Source organism: Epinephelus fuscoguttatus, linkage group LG20 (assembly GCF_011397635.1).
Source record: "Epinephelus fuscoguttatus linkage group LG20, E.fuscoguttatus.final_Chr_v1".
NCBI lineage: Eukaryota > Metazoa > Chordata > Actinopteri > Perciformes > Serranidae > Epinephelus > Epinephelus fuscoguttatus.
In genome coordinates, this window is record NC_064771.1 from 18980838 (window position 1) to 19002578 (window position 21741).

At 40.3% G+C, this 21741-nt stretch overlaps 2 protein-coding genes across 2 annotated transcripts; both read left to right on the plus strand.

The window, feature by feature from the left end:
- Positions 1 to 1525: 1525 nt before the first annotated feature.
- LOC125880760 (sesquipedalian-1-like) lies at positions 1526 to 8287 on the plus strand. The gene is made up of 4 exons (XM_049563479.1): positions 1526 to 1670; positions 2090 to 2199; positions 4264 to 4567; positions 6195 to 8287. Exons 2-4 carry the CDS (start codon positions 2119 to 2121, stop codon positions 6626 to 6628), a joined length of 819 nt encoding a protein of 272 aa, XP_049419436.1. The 5' UTR covers positions 1526 to 1670; positions 2090 to 2118; the 3' UTR covers positions 6629 to 8287.
- Positions 8288 to 10433: 2146 nt separating this feature from the next.
- mylpfb (myosin light chain, phosphorylatable, fast skeletal muscle b) lies at positions 10434 to 14933 on the plus strand. The gene is made up of 6 exons (XM_049563480.1): positions 10434 to 10581; positions 11170 to 11268; positions 12332 to 12512; positions 13626 to 13704; positions 13821 to 13869; positions 13958 to 14933. Exons 1-6 carry the CDS (start codon positions 10579 to 10581, stop codon positions 14057 to 14059), a joined length of 513 nt encoding a protein of 170 aa, XP_049419437.1. The 5' UTR covers positions 10434 to 10578; the 3' UTR covers positions 14060 to 14933.
- The last annotated feature ends 6808 nt before the right edge of the window (positions 14934 to 21741 follow it).

The window sequence follows — 21741 nt, forward strand, 5'->3', positions numbered from 1 at the left end:
ACTATGGAAATTCACTTAACACTTATTCTAGTAGAGTTATTAAATGTCATAATTTATGCTTAATATTGTCCTACTTTTCTATAGCCTTTAAACTATTCCAAAAAAATTCTCTTTTATTTTTAGAAAGGTATTTAGATAAAATACAAAAACTAGTTTTTTAAACAGGGCCCCTCCATAAATTCAAAAATGACCAAATGAAGCAAGACTTGCTTTAGCTGAACTTTATTGGTACAATTTTCCAAACAAATTTGTAATGCATAATAAACCAAACCAAGTGACACAGGTACTGACAATATGGCTGCCGTGTGACGGATGTGAAGCTCTGGGTAGCCCTGCACTAAAATGATCAACTTTTCCATGTTTATCACAGACTGATATTTAGGAGGAAGGTAAAGATATCCTTCAGCTGTGATTGGTCGTTCCTGGTCACATCACATTTGATGCGTGCTGCTGCATTCCAAAAGTTACACTCTGTTTACCTTGGGGCGCAGCCATTGCACCCTGAAAAATGGGTGCTCAGGAACAAGTGTGCGTCAATCTGGCGTTTGAGCGCACATGCCAAACGGCTACATTGAAAACAACGAATTTGAGGGCGCAAAAAATGCAGGATTTGTGTACGACCCCTCAAGCTAGGTGCACAACCTAACGCATTGACGGATTGACGCTGTCCGGAAATCATTCATTCCAATGGAGGTGAAAATGACGGATAGTAACGGACTAGCGCGCAGCACGGCAGCGGTTCCGTTGACCATCGGACCGTGGAGGTGTTGGATTTTTCCTACATTTTGACAACATGGGAGAAACGCAGCGTTACGGTGCCGGAAGTAGGAAATAAATTGTAATTGCAATTGTAAACAAACAATATCTCATTTATTTATGCAAAAGAAAAATAAGCATAAGCTTTTTTTACCACTATTAAAAGTGATTTTTAACCATAGGTTGATTTCTCTGCGGTTGATAATTAATCTATATTTTTGAATTTTGCGCTCATTTCCATAGCCCATTTCGCGCCTATATATCAGCTCTTTCAATAGTACACTACTCAACTTGTCTCAGTTCAGTATTATATAGTTCAGTACCTGCATCGGGCCAGGTCCGTCAACGACAGAACCTCACAGCGTTGTTCTGGGGGTGGGGAATGCGTTGGGGAAACGCTCCGTTAAAACAGGAAATATAGGTCGTGTACCCGGCATTAGCCTTCACAAGCACATCTATTTTCGGTGTGCAAAGTCATCCAGTGGGCCGGATTGGACCCTTTGACGGCCGGTTTTGGACCCCGGGCCATATGTTTGACACCCCTGCTCTATGCCTTGGCTTTTCTTTCTTTCTTTATAATATTTAATCAGTTCGCGATACAATGATACAAATAAAGTTACACTTTCAATTTAAACAGTTGTACAGGTAAATATATTAATGCAGACATGCCTGTGGTCAAATAAATAAATGAATAGATAGATAGATAGATAGATAGATAGATAGATAGATAGATAGATAGATAGATAGAAACTAAAATGAAGACATTAAAGTGGGAAGTATTGTGTTTACCCAGTGGGGTTGTTGTGTTGACGTGGAGCCGCCCTCAGCTCACCTACCTACCAGGAAGAGATTGACACACACATACACACACCCACAGGAGGAAACACGGTTATTACACACACTGCTTCAGAAAGGTGAGTAAACACCAACCATGTGGAAGTGAGAAGTTGTCTGTCCTCTCAGTTTCTCAACTTAAAGTAGAACATTATGTCAAAGGGAAAGTGAAATTAATGACTCAGTTGTTACAGACGGCGGGTTAAAGTCGTCACCGCCGTAAACACAGTTGGCGAGTTATTAATGGCGGTCAGTTTGGCTGCTCTCCAGCTACATATACACGACATTACACCGTCTGACTGCCTGTTGTACAAAGTATTCAATAAGGCATGTGGAGCATTTCCTTGTCTCAACACGTAAGGCGCGTTAATATTACATATCTATAAAGATATACAGCAGTAGTCTGATAAATGGGGAAGTAGTGTGAATAATGTGTGTGTGTGTGTGTGTGTGTGTGTGTGTGTGTGTGTGTGTGTGTGTGTGTGTGTGTGTGTTGCAGGTTCAGTCTGAGCAACCTGAGATGTTGAAATGAAGATTGATGAGAAAGTTGTCACCTACTTTGAATCTTGCACCTCACCAGTGGACAAAGAAGGATACCTCTACAAGAAGGTAGGACATGGTATTAATTAAACAGTATCTATATTTCAGAGGAGGTGAGAGAAAGTTTGTTTGCCTTGTAAATAATTAACACAAGTTAATGGAGGTCATTAAATCACACCCAACAGTAAACACTTTGCTTGTAATTATCTCAATAAAGGAATACTTCACCCTCTAAATAACTACCGTGAACTTAATTTAATGGCCCGGGCTATTATTTGCTTAAATCACTGAACTCAACAGGCCTATATTTGGGACGGGCGAGTTATGACACTCGAGGATTACAGCACCCTGCATACCAACACTACACTTTATCCTGTTAAAACAATACTCACAACTTGGATTCATTATTTGAAAAACCCTGTTGATAATTTTGATGCAAAGACCAGTTACTAAAGGAATATGAATATCTTACAGGGTAATAAAGGAATGGACACATAATTTGAGGTAGCCAACGGCCTGGTTTTATACATCGGAAGAACTTGTATGTAAAAATTTTGTGACTGGGCTTTTAATTGAATTTCTTTGGTATTTATAAATCAATTATTCATGCTATGTTAATAAATTTGTTAAGAAAACTGTGTTTTTCTGGCCTCCGTTGACTTACTGATTAATTGGGGACCTAGTTTAACAACAGCAAAACTATATCAAAGTGTCACTTTACAAACCCTCACACAACTCTACTCTCATGGATGGATTACTGAACAGGCTCAGGGGGCCAAAGCATCAGGGGGTCCCTTGGCTTTTTAAAAAAAAATAAATAAATAACCCTAACCCTAACCCTTTCACCTGCGAAATGTCACTATAACCTTTATTTAAGGAGGGAAGGCCGTTGACAGGAAATTGTCTTTTACGAGGACACCTTACAGTACTTCTAAAACAACAGAAGCCCATAAAAGTTACGGTTTACGCCAACAAATTATAAAACAATAACAATAAAGTTAACAGTTACCATCCAAGAAGAGACTCAAAGTGACTTCAAAGAGACACAAAATGTGTACAAAGAGACACAAAATGACTTCAAATAGACTCAAAATGACTTCAGAGAGACACAAAATGACCTCAAAGAGACACAAAATGACCTCAAAGTGACCTCAAAGAGACACAAAATGTCTACAAAGAGACACAAAATGACCTCAAATAGACACAAATGACCACAAAGAGACACAACATGACTTCAAATAGACACAAATGACCTCAAACAGACACAAAATTAAGACAGACACAAAATGACCTCAGACACAAACTGACCTCAGAGACATAAAATGACTACGTGAGACACAAAATTATTACAAAAAGACACAAAATGAACTCAATTAGACTCAAAAGGACCTCAAATAGACTCAAAATGACCCCAAAGAGACACAAAATTACTACAAAGAGACACAAAATGACCTCAAATAGTCACAAATGACTACAAATAGATGCAAAATGACTATGAAGAGACACAAAATGACCTCACACAAAACTATTACAAAAAGATATGTAACGACTACAAAGAGACATGAAACAGCAACATCAAAAAGAGACAAACATGATTTTTGCTTTAAAGAGGACAAAGATGGGTTTCACTTTCAGTTCAGTTTTAAATAGTGAGGATTCAGCCAAAATGCATGTGTTTGGGAAGTACTGAGCACATGACTGGATAAATGAGACATGGATTTTACTGCACGAGTTGTGTGGGAGTTTGTAAACTGATGTTTTGAAATAGTCTGACTGTTGTTAAAAACGATCCCCAATCAATCAAAATCACTTTAACTTTAAATGTTTGCATTTTCCATGGAAGCATTCAAGACAAACAAAGCTTTATTCACAAATTCAAGGTAACACGTCAGGACTAATTGATATACAAATGGTCATTTCGTGAATGAAGTGTTCCTTAAACTATTTGCCTGAGCAGATAGAAATAAAAACAATAAAAAATCTACTTCACGTTTTTGTGAGTTTCATCAAACACTGTAACATTTAACCCCCCAGTAGGCCACTTATTTCCTCAAATTGTTGTGTAAGAAACTGAGTAAATGAGATGTTATGTAAGTGAGTCAGTAAACCGCAGATGGCACAATTGTCACACAGGGCGAGAGAAACACTTCCTATCAGAAGCGCTGGTGTGTGCTGAAGGGGAACCTCCTCTTCTACAAGGACCGTCCGGCCGACCGCGACGTGATAGGAGTGATTGTTCTGGAGGGCTGCACCGTCCAGTTGTGCGAGTCCGAGGAGCAGTTCGCCTTCTCGCTTGTGTGGAGCGAACCGGGACTGCGAACATACAAGTTTGCAGCCGAAGACCAGGCCAGTCAGGAGAGCTGGATCAAAGCCCTGCTGTCAGCCAACCACAGCTACCTGTCCCTGCTGGTGATGGACCTGGAGAAGAAGTACAGAGGTGAGAGACGGAGAGTCTGGGTGTCTGTTTTTATCTGTGGGTGACAGAGAGAGCTGCCTTTGTTCTAGAGAGCAGCTGTGTGAGGCGTCACTGTTTACAGCCTCCTCATCAGACACCATGTACATCGTGGTACATGGTATGCAGACAGTATAACATTATTTGCTTTAAGTTATCATTGTGAGCTATATGTTGATTGTACAATGTAATGGCTATACAGTAATGACATCATCAGCGTTAGATAGGTTCCCTAAATGCTTTGCTTGCCACTGGGTACCATCTCTCAGAAAAATAAAGGCTCGTTTTACAGAACAAAGGAAGTGTGTCAAATAATACACAACCAAAACAAGAAGAGGATAGCGCTTTTGTTCCCCCCTGGTAGTTATCAGTGGCTATCTCCAGTTACCAGTGACTAACAGTGTAAGGTCTTTGCAGCTACAACCTGTAGTTGCCGGAATGGCGGATGGTGGAACAACCTAAGTAATGCAGTGTGTTCTGTAGGGCTGCCCCCTGAAAGTCGAAGGTTTTGATAATTAGTCGTAGACCCGTCAGTTGACTGAGATTCTTTAAGATGAGCAGTCGTGTTTGTTTTTTTGTCGGCTGTGCAGTTTAGCCTTCTTCTGAGGACGTTTTGGTCCCCAGATTTAGTTTCAAAGTGAGCCCTCTTCGCTGGGACTGGTTAGAGGCAGGGTAAGAATGCCAGGGTAAGCCAATCAGAGGCAGAGTAAGGTGGGCCATTCCTTTGCTATCTTACGATTCGCCAATTTGCCTCCAGTACAGGCAGCTGCAGACCCAGACCCAGGGTGAGTCTGAGTGGGATGGAGGCAGCTGCCCTGTGGTAGAGAGGCTTTGCCCAGTCAGGCTCTGAGAGAATGTTATCTTCTGCTTTCTGCTAAGAAGTGGTGAATTTACAGCTCATGGCAACTTTATATGATACAGTCTCTTGCTTTAGTTTGATATCTAGTGTCGGCAAAAATGGTTGTTGCACATCTCTATTCTGTCGTTAGTGTGGATAGCACACATTAGCTGAGAGGGCTAACATTGCTTTTTTAAGATATTACCCTGAATGTCCCACCGAATCTTAAACTATGAGTGGAAACAAGGGACTGGATAGTCGAATATATGCATTGAACAGCCAACATAAGTTGGGTGCAGTATTAGTGTCCGTGTTGTTGGTAACTGATAGGCTGTGAGGAAAACAGGAAGTGATCCGGTTGTCTTTGCAACAGCTGCGCCAACAATAATACCACTTTAAAATGCTGCAGGGAGAAGTGTTGGAAATTCGTCTCTTTCCACTTGATTATATGATAGAGAACTTATCAAATAATCATCAGTTGTCCACCTTTCTTGAAACAGTCTTCAACTGTACTTTTATGTTTAGAAAGAGACATTTAGTGCCAAGTGTGCCATGCAAGTCAAGAATGATGTTCGTCAAAGCTGAAGTGTTGATGTCGACATAAACATTTAGCAAGCCATGCAGTTAAGCCAGTTTTATTGTCTAATTTTGCAGCCCTTGCTGGAAAATAAAATGTCTACTCTGTGGGGGAAATGAAATTGGGTAAACTGGGCAGTGTAATATAAGCACCTTTAGCCTCTCTGTTGATGCATGTCTCTGTTTGTCTTTTCTCAGACGCATTAGGTGAGTTCTCCAGTGAACCAACCAACCCTTTCGTGATGCCAAATTTCAACACCGCAGAAGTGGCATATCCTGCAGCCTTTCAGAGTTCCAAGTCTTCAACACTACCTACACACCCAGGCACAGGTGTGGGAGCAGGACCCAGCCTGAGCTCCAGTCTGACGCTTCAAGCTCCGACCGTTTTGTCCAAATCATCCAGTAAGAGATCACCCAAACTGTGGCCCAAGAAGAGCTCTAACGTGGTGCCTGTTAACACTCCTGCTCCACCTCTGATGGAGTGGTCAGCGGCCTGTTTTAGCACCAAGGAGGAATTCACTCAGCTGCATGAAGATTTTGGAAAAGAGGTGAAGGAACTGATTGCTGATTGGTCCAAGAAGGGACGAGGTGACGCCGTTGTTCAGGAAGAAAACTTGATAGATTTCGGATGATAACTGTGACGTTTACACAGTGTCTACACCTTGATTTCAGTACGTGGTCGCATTGCAAAGCTATTATGTATATAAGAATGAAAACAATTACTGTTGAGATATATTTGTATATAATTGTTGTTTAAAAGCAAATTGTTTCTTTTTTACTTAATTATACCATAGAGCCAATAAATGATCTCATGCTCCAATGATATTAATTCCTTATTACAGTGAAGAGATTTCGTCATGTGAAGATTAAAAACAAGCCACACGCCATATTTTTTTTAAGGACGTTAACACCAGCTGTGAATGTGGCCTTTATCTCACTTATGATTATGTACTTGACCAAGTCCATACAGTATATCATCAATCGGGCTGTGTGTTGTTAAAGTTAGGCATGGTACATGACAAGTTTTACATTCCATGATGGCAGAAATTGTTGATGAAAGAAACTGTTATGTGATATTGAGGCTGGGTCTTGATTTGACATTTTCCTACTTTAAGTACGTACTGCAGCTGCCCTGATAAAGTGCCTGTTGTTTCATGGTGTATGCATACATTTGGCACATACTACTTCATCATAACATTGTGCCTTGAACTTTGAGTCTCTCACTTATAGAAGTATGTGATTTGGAACTCAGCAGGTCTTAACGTTATGACTTAATGTTAGCTTGAAGATATAACAACGACAGAGGTCACCCTGTGTCCTTTTGGGTTTCCAGCACCTTATACTTCATTCTACTTAACATAGACCTGTTGTCCTTGTTCGTGGACACTAACGTGGACTAATAATGTTTGTAGTTGTTTGTATATGGCAACACATTTGACCAATTTTATCAACAGTAACAACCTAAGACGCTGTTAATTAGGAAGTACTCGTCTTAGGACATTGTGACTTAATTGTCGTCTTGTTTGAGGATGTTGGGACTAAATAAACCCAACATCCTCATATGAGGACATGATTTTTTTTCTAAACTACTTCCTGTTCAAAGACAATGTTTAGTTATACTGACCAGGTCCTACTGATCCCGAACAGCTTGGAGACATTAAAAATGTGTACCAAACAGAAGCTGAGGTCTCAGGAGGTGACCTGCATACACTGTAGATTCAAACATGCAGTATTAAAGTCATGACATTAAAATCACAAATGCAACTGTGTCATGCTATTTTCATTGTTAAGCACTCTTGTTGTTATTGGTAGCTTTCGTGATTATTTTTGTGCCTTCTGTCAACTGCCAATGAGCTGTGATCTGTTTGTGGTCAGTCAATGTGACGTATCTTCCGCTGCACAGAGGATTGTGGGTCAGAATTGCCATATAAATCATGCTGGCTTGCATACTACAAAATGCGACCCGATGCAGTAGAACATTGTGGTATTTTTGGCACACTGCATTTGACATACTTTGTATTGGGACATACTAAATCTTATTCTGGCATATTAAATAGTTTGGTAGTATGGGTATTGAAATGCACCATATAAAAAAGTATAAGATTCAAAATGAGGCAAATATATTAAAATGGGAAGCTTATCAAATGTGCATAATACGATCAAGGGTTTAAGCAATGGGGAGTAAAAGGGAAAACAGCTTGGTGTGTTTTGGAAATGGATGTAGGGCTGGAGAGTTCTGAAAATCTGAGAGGAAAATACGATTCGGGAACGCATGAAAATAACTTTTTTTTGTCAGAGTCACAAAAATTGTTTTAATAAAGATCTAAATGAAATGCATATTGTTTAATACTCGTGCAAACAAAGACCTGCATTTGTGTCTGTTCACATTGTTCACACTACCAGAAATGAACCCACTCCAAATGTTTTGTGGCCATTATTTAATACTTTAATACTGATTTTGGTGTCTAATTTTCTGTACAGATACCAAAATTATTCCTTTTTTTTTTAAACCTTTAAGAAATAAAGCCATGAGTCTCTATAATCTTGTGTGCATGCGCCGAACATGCATGCAGCCTGCTGCAGTTGCTCCTGCTTGTTTTGTTTTTTTTATATATATATTTTGACGTACTAAGTATTTTCATACCTCTTTTTCTTCCTTACAGTTCTCTCTGTTATATATCAAGGCGATTGTAACGTTTTTTTTTTCATTTAGAAAAAGATAAAATTGTCAGTGAATAAGCACAATAATGAGACATTTGATGTCATTTGTCTTCCTTGACAAGCACTTGTTATTGATACCAGTCTGAGGTTTGATACCAAGCCCTGCTATTCAGTTATGAAATGTTATTGATTCCCTAGAAACCCCTTGGTCTGTATACCACCGAGTTAAACCACTTCCTTCACTTCAAAGCCAGCCAGTGACTGTGGGTAAAAAAAGGACCAGCAGTTGTATGTTGGGGGGGGGGGGGGCGAAGCCGGCCAAGAAGGGCGAAGTCTGTTAAATTTTAGAAGAGAGTCAAAATGGCTGACAAAGACAACGGTGGGGGCAGGCAGCGCTATTTCAGTCCCTACAGCTGTCTTGTTTTATGGTCTTTGACAGAGCTTGGGCTGTGTCTCCCTCTGTCACCTTCAAGCACATACTTGAAGTGACTCCTCTGCTGCTTGCGCCCGTCTTCACAGAGCAATGAATTTTTGCTTCTCCGCAAATAACTCTGATTTTATGTAATCAGCGGCAGCATCTTGTGTCAGATAAAATATATAAACACCCAGAAAATATAAGAAAAGACAAATTTGACCTATAAATAAGTAAAGTATCGGTCCACACTGGTGCAGCGTCCTGATACATACCTTAGCTGTACAGTGGCGTGATTGATGGCAGCCTATGGAGCTCATATATGGAGTTCAGTGGGTGGGCCTGTGTCTTCCTGTCCTACAGCAACTATACTGGGAACCTCAAGATGCAACCCAAATTAGTGCACCCATGGTGGGAAAGCTGCTTATTTAGGCCAGTCCTCATTTGATGTTTCCCATCACAGATGCGACCTATTGTCACAGAAACAGGTCCTCCTGTTACAGAGAGATTAATATTTGATATTTGCTTCCCTGGCTATGGAACGTATTTCCCAATATCTAAACTTTTTGTTGTTGTTATTCCATCTGTGTGTGGCATTTCCCACGTCTACCAGTGCACAAAGCTACAAGGCATCATGAGAAACAAACCAGCTGGCTGCCTTGAGGAGTTTTTTTTTCCTTTTTTTACAACACACAACACACAATTTGAAAGTCAGACAAACAGTATTTCCACAGAGCATTTCCTGCCACCTGTGTCTGTATCACAGGACTGTTTACATTTCTGATTACTGCAAGGTCAGTGTCTATAGCGGCCGAGTAGTCGCGTGTCATTGCTGGATCCAGATCAGCGTCCATCAGCCAACTGTTTTCAAGTTTCATGACTGTTTATAAACCCTGCTGGCCACTACTGATCTAGTAGTGGGCTCAAACCATCATCTAGACAGGTGATGACTTAGGGCTATGTTATCCCACGATTACATGTTGGCACCCCGAGCAGCTTGCGGCTGTTAATTACTGTTAATCCTGTACGCGTGTATAAAGGGAGTGAAGCAGCAACAGCATTTCGTCATATGCTGGATTTGTCCTCTCACAGTTGATATAAAAGAAGCCAAAACAGCCACAACAAAGCCTCTTCTCAAGAAGAAGAAGAAGAAAGGAGGAAATCAGTTGTCCCTCAGCATGTCCAGTCTTGTCAGTTTGTCCATATTAGTCCACAGATGGCACCAAAGTCAGGCATGTGTGTTGGCATTGAATTCACCTCATTCCAAGACTCCTGGAGCCTATTTTGGAGCATCTGTAAGCCGATCCGTCCCGCCACCTCTTCGCTCCTCCCTGTTTCTCTTACTTTCCCCTCAGCTCTGTTTTCCCAGCCAAACCTGATGGTGTGGCTAAAGTTAGCCCCCCGTGGGCTAGTATATAAGGCCCCTAGGGTCCGATGCTTACATGTCAGTCACATCGGCTTGGCGTAGGCTTCTCTTCTTGACCACCAACAACCCCAGAAACTTGAGAGATGGTGAGTGTGGCCATGTTGTTTGGAAGAGCAGTCTCTAGGGACCTAAACTGATGAGAGCATCACTGATACAGTTGCTATCTGGATTACCAGCAGCCGATGAAGCTGAGCATCCCAAACTTTGGATTTGGACCCAGTCTAAATTTTTATCTGCTGGCTTGAGCCAAAGTTTGACTAACATCTCAAACCTTAATCATGGTGAAATACTGAAATACTTAAGACTTTTGGATATGGCTTATTATTGGTCCCTGAAGCCATTAAAAAGTATTTTAGATTCAAAATGGATGGGGAAAAAAGTCTGTGTGATCAAAATGTGTGATGTCTTTAACAGTTTGGCAAAAGCCTTCAGATACAGTGATTAATTAGACTTTTTGGAGAGTTTTTTTCATTGATCTCAGTTTCAATAAGAATATAGATTTAACTGAAACAAACATTTTAGGACCCCAGTGTGTCCTTTTCCTTTTGACCTCAGGGCATCCTTGACTGTCCTTGTGTTTTTTACTTAGCCAGGATTGCTATGTCTGCTAGTGAAGTCTGTGTGGCTGGTGTTTTGCATGTTTAAAGTGTGTTTTACCTTCCATCATCTCCCAGGCACCCAAGAAGGCCAAGAGGAGGCAGCAGCAGGGTGAGGGTGGATCCTCCAATGTGTTCTCCATGTTTGAGCAGAGCCAGATCCAGGAGTACAAGGAGGTAAAATTTTCTTTATCATATCTCACATACTTAGAGCTAAATCTTTCTAGCCGTATAGACGTGGGTCTTTGTCGGCCATGTGGGAAAAGGGACATTTTGTACTCCATTCATTTGACCTCGGAGGTAACTTGAGGAGGCTATAGACCTGATCAGGTGACCGCGTAAGAGCAAGAATGTCCTCGTCAGCAATGGCAGGACAGTAAATCAGTTTTTCCGATGACAGCAGCTACCTCTCCCCCTGGGGTAGCTCAGTAATTCTCCTCGGAGACTCGAAACACTCACTCTGTGACCCCACTGGAATTCAGCCCAACAGCTGGTGGGCAGTAATATTAATGAAAGCAGGAAAGAGGGGCTCGAGAAGAAACATTCAAGGTCCGAAAGTTGAGTCTGTATTTTGAAGGAAAAGAAAGAGCAACAACATATTTTTTGTTAATTCAAGTAAGTTTTTCCCAACAATTAGAGATGTAGCACTTTGCTCAATTAGGAAATTAATGTTGCTATTAGTGTACAACAAAGCAGGAGTCTTTCTGGAGTTTTTCCTGTATTCAGGCAGAAAGAAAAGAGAATACAGTGGCGACAGTAGCTGAAATAACATTGGGGACAGGGTCATCAGATTTAGTCACAAGGCAGAAAAGGGGAGGGGGGTGACAGCTGTAATCAATGCCTCCTCCTTAAATGTCGCAAGGGGCTTGTCTCAGATTCCGAGACCATTTTAACACCTTAGAAAGACAAGTGGCCGGCCAGCTGCCAGGTCCCAAAAGGTTTGCAATGCCATCTTTGGTTTCACTGGATGCTACGCCCAGCTATGTGGGGCAAGAGGTGGAGACGGCCACCACATTTACACGTTTATGTTGGCAGGCAATCTCACGCACACAATTATCATAAGCGAGTCTTATGACTAGGACTTGTGAGAAACGTGAGGATCTCAGTTTTCACTTTTAATTAATCGTGGTTCAGTTTGTAATTACGGGGCTCACGAATGTCACCTGAGGAGGTGTTGAACCTTTAATGTATCGAGAATAACTTTTTATTCCTTGATTCCTTACCTCACTGTCTCCGGCAGGCTTTCACAATCATCGACCAGAACAGAGATGGCATCATCAGCAAGGACGATCTGAGGGATGTGCTGGCCACCATGGGCCAACTGAATGTGAAGAATGAGGAGCTGGAGGCCATGGTGAAGGAGGCCAGTGGCCCCATCAACTTCACCGTCTTCCTGACCATGTTCGGCGAGAAGCTGAAGGGTGCGTCGACACATAGAACCTCCCTTGCTCATCACTTTTCGTCTTATTCCGGACATTTTCCCCACATCACATGCTTGATAGAATCAGGATTCTTTAACTTTTAAATTTTTACCTCCAAACAAGTCAGGTATCTGTCCACTACAGTGGACACTATGCATCAACAGTATAACAAGCGTTTCAATGGAAGTCAATATAGGTCTGAAAAGCCAATTGTTTGAGAAGGGGCGTTCTGGGCCCTATCCAACTACAGTCTCTGTGGGCCCCCACCCTCCTTCTCTTGATCCATGTCTATCTTTTTTTTTTTCAAAGTCAATTTGCTTTCTTTCCTTTTTCTTCTTTTCTTATTTGGAACCCTAATTTCCCTTTCTTCAGGAAGACATTACAGCAGTCATTCACTCGGCTCTAGTTGCGTTTAAAGTCAATTCAAGTGCAGTGGCGGACCAAACCATTTTTCATCTTTAAGGGGTGAGGGTGGGTTCAGAAAGCTTCTACTATTTATTTATATATAGTTCAGTCTTTCAACCAATTTATTCATACAATTTTAATTTAGTTACGGCACTTATTACTTAGAAATAAACAATTACAAACAAAAACAAACTTTTTATTTCAGGCTTTTTGAGTGCCTGCTTCCCATTGGGGCCCTGGGTAATCCCACTGTTCCCTCCACTACAATGCCCCTGGGTTTGAATACAGATAAGAGCATTAAATTACAACAGATGTAGTCGAGAAAGTTCATGAGCTCCATTGAATCGCTTTTTATACCGTTGGTGCATGGTGTCCTCTGCAGTGGACCGATTCGTATACCCTATGGCACATGACTATTTCAGTCCCTGAAGTACTTCTATCCAGAATTTAGTCATTTTTTCCTTCACATTTTTGTAACATCTTATGTCTGGTTTCCTATAAATAGCAACAGTTATCCCTGGGTACTTGGTGCATCTCCTCTTCCCTACGCCATTTTAAAGTTATGGTGCCTCATCTCAAAATGCCAAAGAGATCTAAAGATAATAATCAAGTGGAATTGAAGACAACACTTTAGGGGTGTTTGGGACATGGTATTATAACCTAAATGTTTCAAAATGAATTAAATTAACAGGCTGCTTTTGCTGTTAGGTGCTGACCCCGAGGACGTCATTGTTAGCGCTTTCAAGGTCCTGGACCCCGAGGGCACTGGCGCCATCAAGAAGGAATTGTAAGGGCTTCTATCTTTAACTTACCCTCCATCACAACAGTCTTAGTTCTTAGTGACACAATTATGAATCATGATGCACCATCTGGTATTCATTTTTATCCATTTCCCCTCTCCAGCCTCGAGGAGCTCCTGACCACCCAGTGCGACAGGTTCACCGCTGAGGAGGTGAGTTGATCCGTCTTTGGCTCGCTCATATTCTAGCTGTCTTCTAGTTGTTCAGGGTTGTAAGTATTTCTCTAATCTCCCTCTGCAGATGACCAACCTGTGGGCTGCTTTCCCCCCTGATGTGGCTGGCAATGTGGACTACAAGAACATCTGCTACGTCATCACACACGGAGAGGACAAGGAGGAGTAAAATCCACCTCTCTCAAGCTCTCTACCTCCGCTCAAACCCATACTCGACCCACCATCTACTCACTCCCCTCCTCTCCGATGACGCGGCTTCCTTGCACACTTCCACGCTTCTCCAGCCCGCTCTTTCCGCTTGCCAGCTCACTACAAAAAGACTTGTCTCCTTTACTGAGATCCTCAGTGAGAGGACTGAAGGCTGTGGAGGGTGTTTGTGTGTGAGTACCAACAGGGGGACATGGGATTATTTTCAATAAAAAATAATCTTGTGGCACCGAAACACTCTCTCCATCTCTGTCCCTGCCTCTTCTTCCTCCGTCTTTTCCACCATCACTCATTCTGTCCTTCTGTGTTGAGGCCAACAGTGCATGCATCATACCTACATGCGGCGTGTATGCATAATGCAGTCCAGTGTATACAGCGGTCAGTTAAAAGTGTCTCTTGGGTGCTGTGGTGCATGCACAGTCACTTACTTGAAACAAGTAGCAGCCTGACACGAGTGGTCTGTTAGTCTCAACCTCACGCAGAGTGTTTTATGGATCTGTCCCTCTGTTTATAATAGAGGAGGTGCACAGTAAGAGTGAGGGTACTGCACTATAATAGTTTGCCTACCCCCTCTCTTTTGAATCTGTCCCTCCCTCTCTGAAACACAGGTACGAACGGAAAAGTTGCAGTGAAAAATAGGAAAGCATGGTCTTGTAAATAGAGAAAGAGATGGTGAAAGATGGTGAGCGGGAGGCAGGAAAGAAAAGAAACAAAAGGAAAAGCGTCTTTGTTTTTGGCTCTTCTTCCTCCCTCTCACTGCTGTTTCTCTCCTGTTGTTGTGATTGTGTCTGTAACAAATAAAGAAGTACAAATAAAATCCACTATCTTTCGTATGACACTGTGTCTGTTGGTTTAAGTGGGGATGTGGGTGATAAAGCACTGCTGGTGTAGAGCACTGACTGCACACTGACTGTAATATGCATATATCATCTGAGGCCCAGTAGGTAAGAATTGCAGATTGCAGCTGAAACTTCTCCCCGGTTAGGATTCCCTCAGTGTTCATTGGTCAAGACATTTTTACAGGGAGCCGAATTATCTAGAGGTCTCCTCCTCTATAAAATAAACATACCCAGTGAATCAAACCACTAAAAACACTGAGTAAAGCATGTTAAAAATCAGCGTATTTCTGACACTGCTCGTTGTAGAGGTGCTGCTAACCACAGTGGCCGGCGCAAAAACACCAATTGCCTATCTACATCTATAGATTACTATAGAAAGTGAATGAAATTATTTTTTCTTCGACTCCAGCTGCTGTGAGAGGCAGTTTATTAATGTATGTAAAACTCTCCATGGTATGAACAGTGGTTACATGAGTTTCAAAACCAGCCACAACTCAGCCCTGAGCAGAGTGACCGTCCTCTATTGACCAATCAACGGACTGCAGTGTTCACAGCTCCACCTTTTAGTACCAGATCTGTGTGCTAGGTACCCCAACAGAAGGGTGACCAAAAATGGGGACGGTACGGAACGGTTCCATTGGTACCATCCACAACTTTTCACAGTGGAAATGGAAAAAAAGACTGTATCGTACAGTACTGTATTGTTTGGTGGAAAATATAAGGAGGAGGGGCCATGTTTAAAACAAATGGAGGCCAGCATTACTGTCTATAAGAGTCTGTGATTCACTCATGTTTGAATGTAGTGGTTTCTTGTGAAACTAGACAAAAAAGATTTACTAAACTGGAAAGACAAACTCTCAACATCCCATTGGCGCCTTCGACCATCCGAGTGCACTTCCATAGAAAGGCAATTGGCAAAAAAACATCACTTCATGTAACGTCATACACATATGGATGTGTCTCCACCCCAGTAACAACCTCCCTCTACTGCTGGTGACTTCAGTGCCCTCACCTCCACGTCCCTGTCAAGACCCTCCAAACAACTGACTCTGGTCAATTCTTTTTAGGCTTTTTTTTCACTCCCCTCATACCATTTGTTTCTTTTCAGCTGTTTTGTTTTACTTCAATTTTTTCCAAAGATTATGGACATCCCTTCAGAAAAGTACCCCCAGGGGTGCCCAAGAGAGGGAGAATGAGCACACCAAAAGGACAGAGTTCCCAGTTCGTCACTGAAGATGTGTCCAGGTTGCACCATATGGTGTTTGAGAAATTTCAGCCTATGACTTTATATAAATACATCCTTGTAGTTTCTGAGATATAGCCACTTTCTTAGCATACTGTTTTTTCCTTAAATATAATGAAATATATAGTAATATCAGTTACTGTAATATCATGTGCTTAAAGCCTACATATACTGTAGTATAATGAGAAAAACTCACTTTTCAGCCAAACTGATCAGTTTTTTTTTCCACTTATCCTTTTTATTGTTTTGTCCACAGAATACTTCTTACTATATAATGATGAAAACTCTGTCTGTGTGTCTGTTCCACGTTTTTCTCCTCACTGACTTGGTCAATCCATGTGAAATTTGGCACAGTGGTGGAGGATCATGGGAGGATGCGAATGAAGCAATATTACATCAATTGGCCAAAGGGGGGCGCTATAACCGATTGAAATTGCAAACTTTGAATGGGCATATCTCATGCCCCGTATGTCGTAGAGACAAACATTGTACAAAGATGCCTCTCCTCATGAGGAACAAATTTGCCTCAAGGACCCATAACTTCCACTTATATAGATTTTCCGCCATTTTGAATTTTTTGAAAAACACTTAAAGTCGATCTCTTCCTAGGAAGTTTGACCAATCTGTATGAAACTCGGTGAACACAATCTAGGGACCAATATCTAAAGTTCCCTCTTGGCAAAAGTCGGAAAACTTACTAAAACTGAGCTTCTATAAGGCAGTGACTTTAACTATCTGCCTTTCAACGTGCTACCTCAACTACTAATGTACAGTTTTAGCCCACTAACTATCCCACTATTGGCAATGGTACTACTGTACTTTCAATAAAACAATCGTACTATCAGATTCACAAAAACTCTGTCTGAATACATTGCTCTTCTTAATGGGTTCAGTTGACTATTTAATCAAACACACACCATGTGAAACTGTACATGGGCAACTGTGCACTCAATGGGTATGGACTAGTTCTTACATAAAAACAAATCCCAGTGAGTCCGTCTTCACACTTTCAAATTTCTGTCCAGTCACACCAGCCGTACTTCCTCACTAGACTCCTCAATAAACAAATTTTGAAACCAAAACTCCAGTAACATGTATCAAACTAAGGTAAAAACTGGTTCTGTTTTGTGATTAAACCATTTATCCCAGTCTTTTTCAAATTGTCCTTCATTCCTTTGTATCCTGTATGTAAGATTCTCCATCTCCTGAATATCGTCTATGATGGTCAGCCATTGTTTGTGATTTTTGATCTCTCTTGTTCACCATTCCGTCCATAATATGTCCCAAGTACAATACAAGACATGTTCGTGGGATTTTATGACCCAACACCTCACAAAGAACAGAATGTATACCATCTCAGAAAGGTTGTATTTTCATACAACTCCAGAAAATGTGTGTGTGGTTTGGTTCCACATGGATGCATAATCTAAAATAAAATAAAATAAATAAATACAACATAAAATAAGAGGCAATATAAATAATCCTGGCTCAATCAGGGGACCAATGGTGTATCAATCTGGTACCTTTTTATGGCAAATCTGATAGAGGTGTTAGTAAAGTATCAATATGTGTCAAATAGGGCTGCCAAGTCTTTAGAAAGGTGTTGTGCTCATTTCTTGGAGTATACATGATCTTTTCGAGTGGGAAGCAGCTGTTCATTCCCAAAAACCACCTGGCTATGCACATCATCACTGTGCACGTCGTGGTAATGAACAGAGGTGTGTCCCTGATTTTACAGTAAAACTCAAATTCAAATCTGAGTGGAAAATGTGTGTCTGTTGACAGATGTGACAGGTGAGGATGGGGTGGCTTGTGATCCTCAACATTCACTGCCACACCTACATTATTCAAATCAAGAGAACATTGTCAAATACAGCAGGTCATATTGTCATCTTACATACAGTGACCGATCGGCTGAGTGTGTTCATCTGCTGTAGGTGCTTTTAAGGGATCAATAACGGAGTGAAAGGAGGTTGTGTAGTTTATTTATTAGCAACAATACCAGAACAAATCTAAATGTCTCGGTTAACTAACATAACTGACCAGTCTAATGCTACAACTCCATGGTGTGAAGAGCAAATAGAGGGTTTTATCTTCTGGTCATGCGCCGCTGTATTTTCCTTTGTTGTGGGGTGTCCTACAGCTGTTGCCATACTTTTGGACATGATTCAGAAAGGACGAAAAGGAACCTCATTCACCCCCATTGATGTCTTTGTGTCAAATCTCGCTGTCATGGACGGGCTGTATTTGTTCTTTCTTCTACTAGAGGTTTACAACGTACATCACGGATTTAACCCTGTATATGACATCTTTATTTTCTTCTTGTTTTCATTCCTCTTGTGTGGGAGGCCTCTCTTTACAGTCTGCATCAGTCTGGACTGTTACCTGGCCGTGGTTCATCCAGTTACATATCGGACCAGGAAGAGTCTGACTCCCAGGGTCCTGATGGCTGCTGGTGTTTGGACTGTGACGCTTACTCACGGACTTTATTTTGTTTTCAGATTTGGGGAGGTTTCTATTGACATAACCCAAATCTTGGTTTATGCTTTGACTCTCCCTGTTATTGGATTTTGTGACATCTCCATCCTCTGTACCCTGAAGAGGTCTAAGCCTGGGGGAGGAGACGTTCACCCCCAGAAGAAGAAGGCTCTGCAGATCATCATCAACAACCTTGTTGTCACCTTTACTTCCTGTTTTCCTCCTACCATTATTATTTTGGTGTTCCACTTTGAGAGCGTGGCTGTGAAGATTAATTATTGTCTTCTGATTATTCCAGTATTTTGCATCCCATTAGTGGGAATCACAGTGCCACACGTGTTGCATTTGGACAATCTTGGAAAACTGGACTGGCTAAAATGTTGGAAGCAGAAATGAACCTTCCATGTTTTAGAGTGTTAGAAAGCGCAATGATGCATGTCACCATGTTTATTGTAGCTGCATATAGTGAATAAACTGCAGAGGGAAAGCTTTCAGAGGTTATTCTGTAACATATTCAGATCTGATTGCAGAAATATATCGTAAAGCCTTTTGATAATCCTGCGTCCTAGCTGTATTTCATACTGCATGATATGATGTGTATGGATATGACTTATGATATTAATATTTTGTTTTGTTGTTGTGTTTTGTTTATCAAACCCTTCAAGGGAATGTCTATTTCAATTTAATGTCTATAGGCCACCACATGTAATTGATTCATTTCCACTGTGATGTGTTGTGTTGGTCGCACCCTCGAATGTGTTACATCACTAGAAAGTCCAGGACATTGGTGTAATGTATTGAAGTGATAACATTCTGTACTTTACTTGATTAGTTATATTTCTGTCAGCTCTCACTTTTACTCCACTACAACTCCTAAATTAAGCAAATACTTTTACTCCAACACATTTCTCCTAGCCATTTTAATTACATACTACAAATTAGGGAAGGAAGGGGGGAATGAAGGAGGGAGGGAGGAATGGACAGATGAAGGAATGGGAGGGAGAGAAAAACTGAAAGATTTTGTTTTTTAAATCCTTAAAGTTGTGAAAAAGACCTTGTTTTTCTTCACGTGTAATATAGGCTCCACTTTTAAGGTGATGTACATGTTAATAAGGAATAAATTTCATTATTCACAAAATTCTGCCTGCTTGTTTTTTTATTAACAGCATTTACTTGCACTTTTATTTTCAATACTAAAATATTTTTAATACCCTGGCCATGCTGATTACAATTGCAATTAATTTTAGATTCAACTTTCCATTTGGACCTGGTTTTCAAATCGACGACATCAGCGTAAGAAAATTCCTGTAATTCAGTTATGGCTTTTGGTTTTGGTGTGTCATTCCAAGGTTTTCAGTGGCCTTATCTGGCCACCCTTTTGAAAAAAATCTGGGGACATCACTGCTGGTACGAACACACAGTGCTTTGGGCAACTATAGTACAATTTTGAAAAATTTAGATCAGATGATAAATCACACTTTTATGAATAGTCAAAGTCAGGACTTTGGAAAAATGAGGAAAAACGCTAACATGTTTAGATATCTTTGAATATTTTTACACTACATGTGTGCATATCTTTAATAGTCAACTTGTTATGAGTTCAAAGATATGAAAAATTTCCTTTTAGTTTCTGAGAAACAGACATTTTCTAGTCTTGAGACACTTTGGATGATGATTTTTTTCCCCCCTAAAATATAATGAAATATATAGAAAAAAAATGGTAGTCTCATGTGTTTTGAACATTTCTTCACAGTTGTGCTCAGGTTAACTCAGAGAACACTTCTTCCAATTCAAAATTCCAGTTGTGGGCAAAAATGTGTATGATGTGACTTTGAATGAGTTTTATTTATTTATTTATTCATTCATTTAAATCAAGTTTTTCAAGTGGATTTTGTGCTTTTGGTCCACCAGTGTGGCTGAAAACATATAAGACACATCCAACACAGGTTCTACTCTCACTCTAAAAAAATGATTCATGAGGTTAGTGGATAATGCTTAAAATTAAAATTAAAATTAGTAGTAGTAATAATAATAATAATAATAATAATAATAATTATTATTATTATTATTATTATTATTATTATTATTATTATTATTATTATTATTGAATGATAATTGTTTTTACATTTATTTTCATTATTATTAATAACAATAATCATAATCATAATGCATTTTTTATATATTATATATATATTTTATATTTAAAATATGTTGTTTAATGGTTTAGTCAGTTAACTTCTTCTAAGAAGTTGGTAAGTTAGAATATCTTAACTAAAACAGTTTGACCACCAAATATCACTCCAACTTTTGGATAAATATTAAGTTGGTTCAACTTGAGTTTTTCAAGGTCAAAGCAAATCATGCAGGCTGTACTAAAATAATTCAGTTTTTCAGATTATAAAGAACTGACTCAATAATACCAGAGTTGGAACTACTTAAAAAGATGCATGCAAATTGCTCACTCAATTATTGGAGTTAAATCTGTGAATTATTTCTGTAGTGTAGAATATATATGAATCCATTCCTTCACTTGTTGAACAGAGGTGTTACGTGACAAATGAGTTTTTCCTCCCTGATTTTACAGTAAAACTCAAATTCAAATCTGAGTGGAAAATGTGTGTCTGTTGACAGATGTGACAGGTGAGGATGGGGTGGCTTGTGATCCTCAACATTCACTGCCACACCTACATTATTCAAATCAAGAGAACATTGTCAAATACAGCAGGTCATATTGTCATCTTACATACAGTGACCGATCGGCTGAGTGTGTTTATCTGCTGTAGGTGCTTTTAAGGGATCAATAACGGAGTGAAAGGAGGTTGTGTAGTTTATTTATTAGCAACAATACCAGAACAAATCTAAATGTCTCGGTTAATTAACATCACTGACCAGTCTAATGCTACATCTCCATGGTGTGAAGAGCAAATAGAGGGTTTTATCTTCTGGTCATGTGCCGCTGTATTTTCCTTTGTTGTGGGGTGTCCTACAGCTGTTGCCATACTTTTGGACATGATTCAGAAAGGACGAAAAGGAACCTCATTCACCCCCATTGATGTCTTTGTGTCAAATCTCGCTGTCATGGAC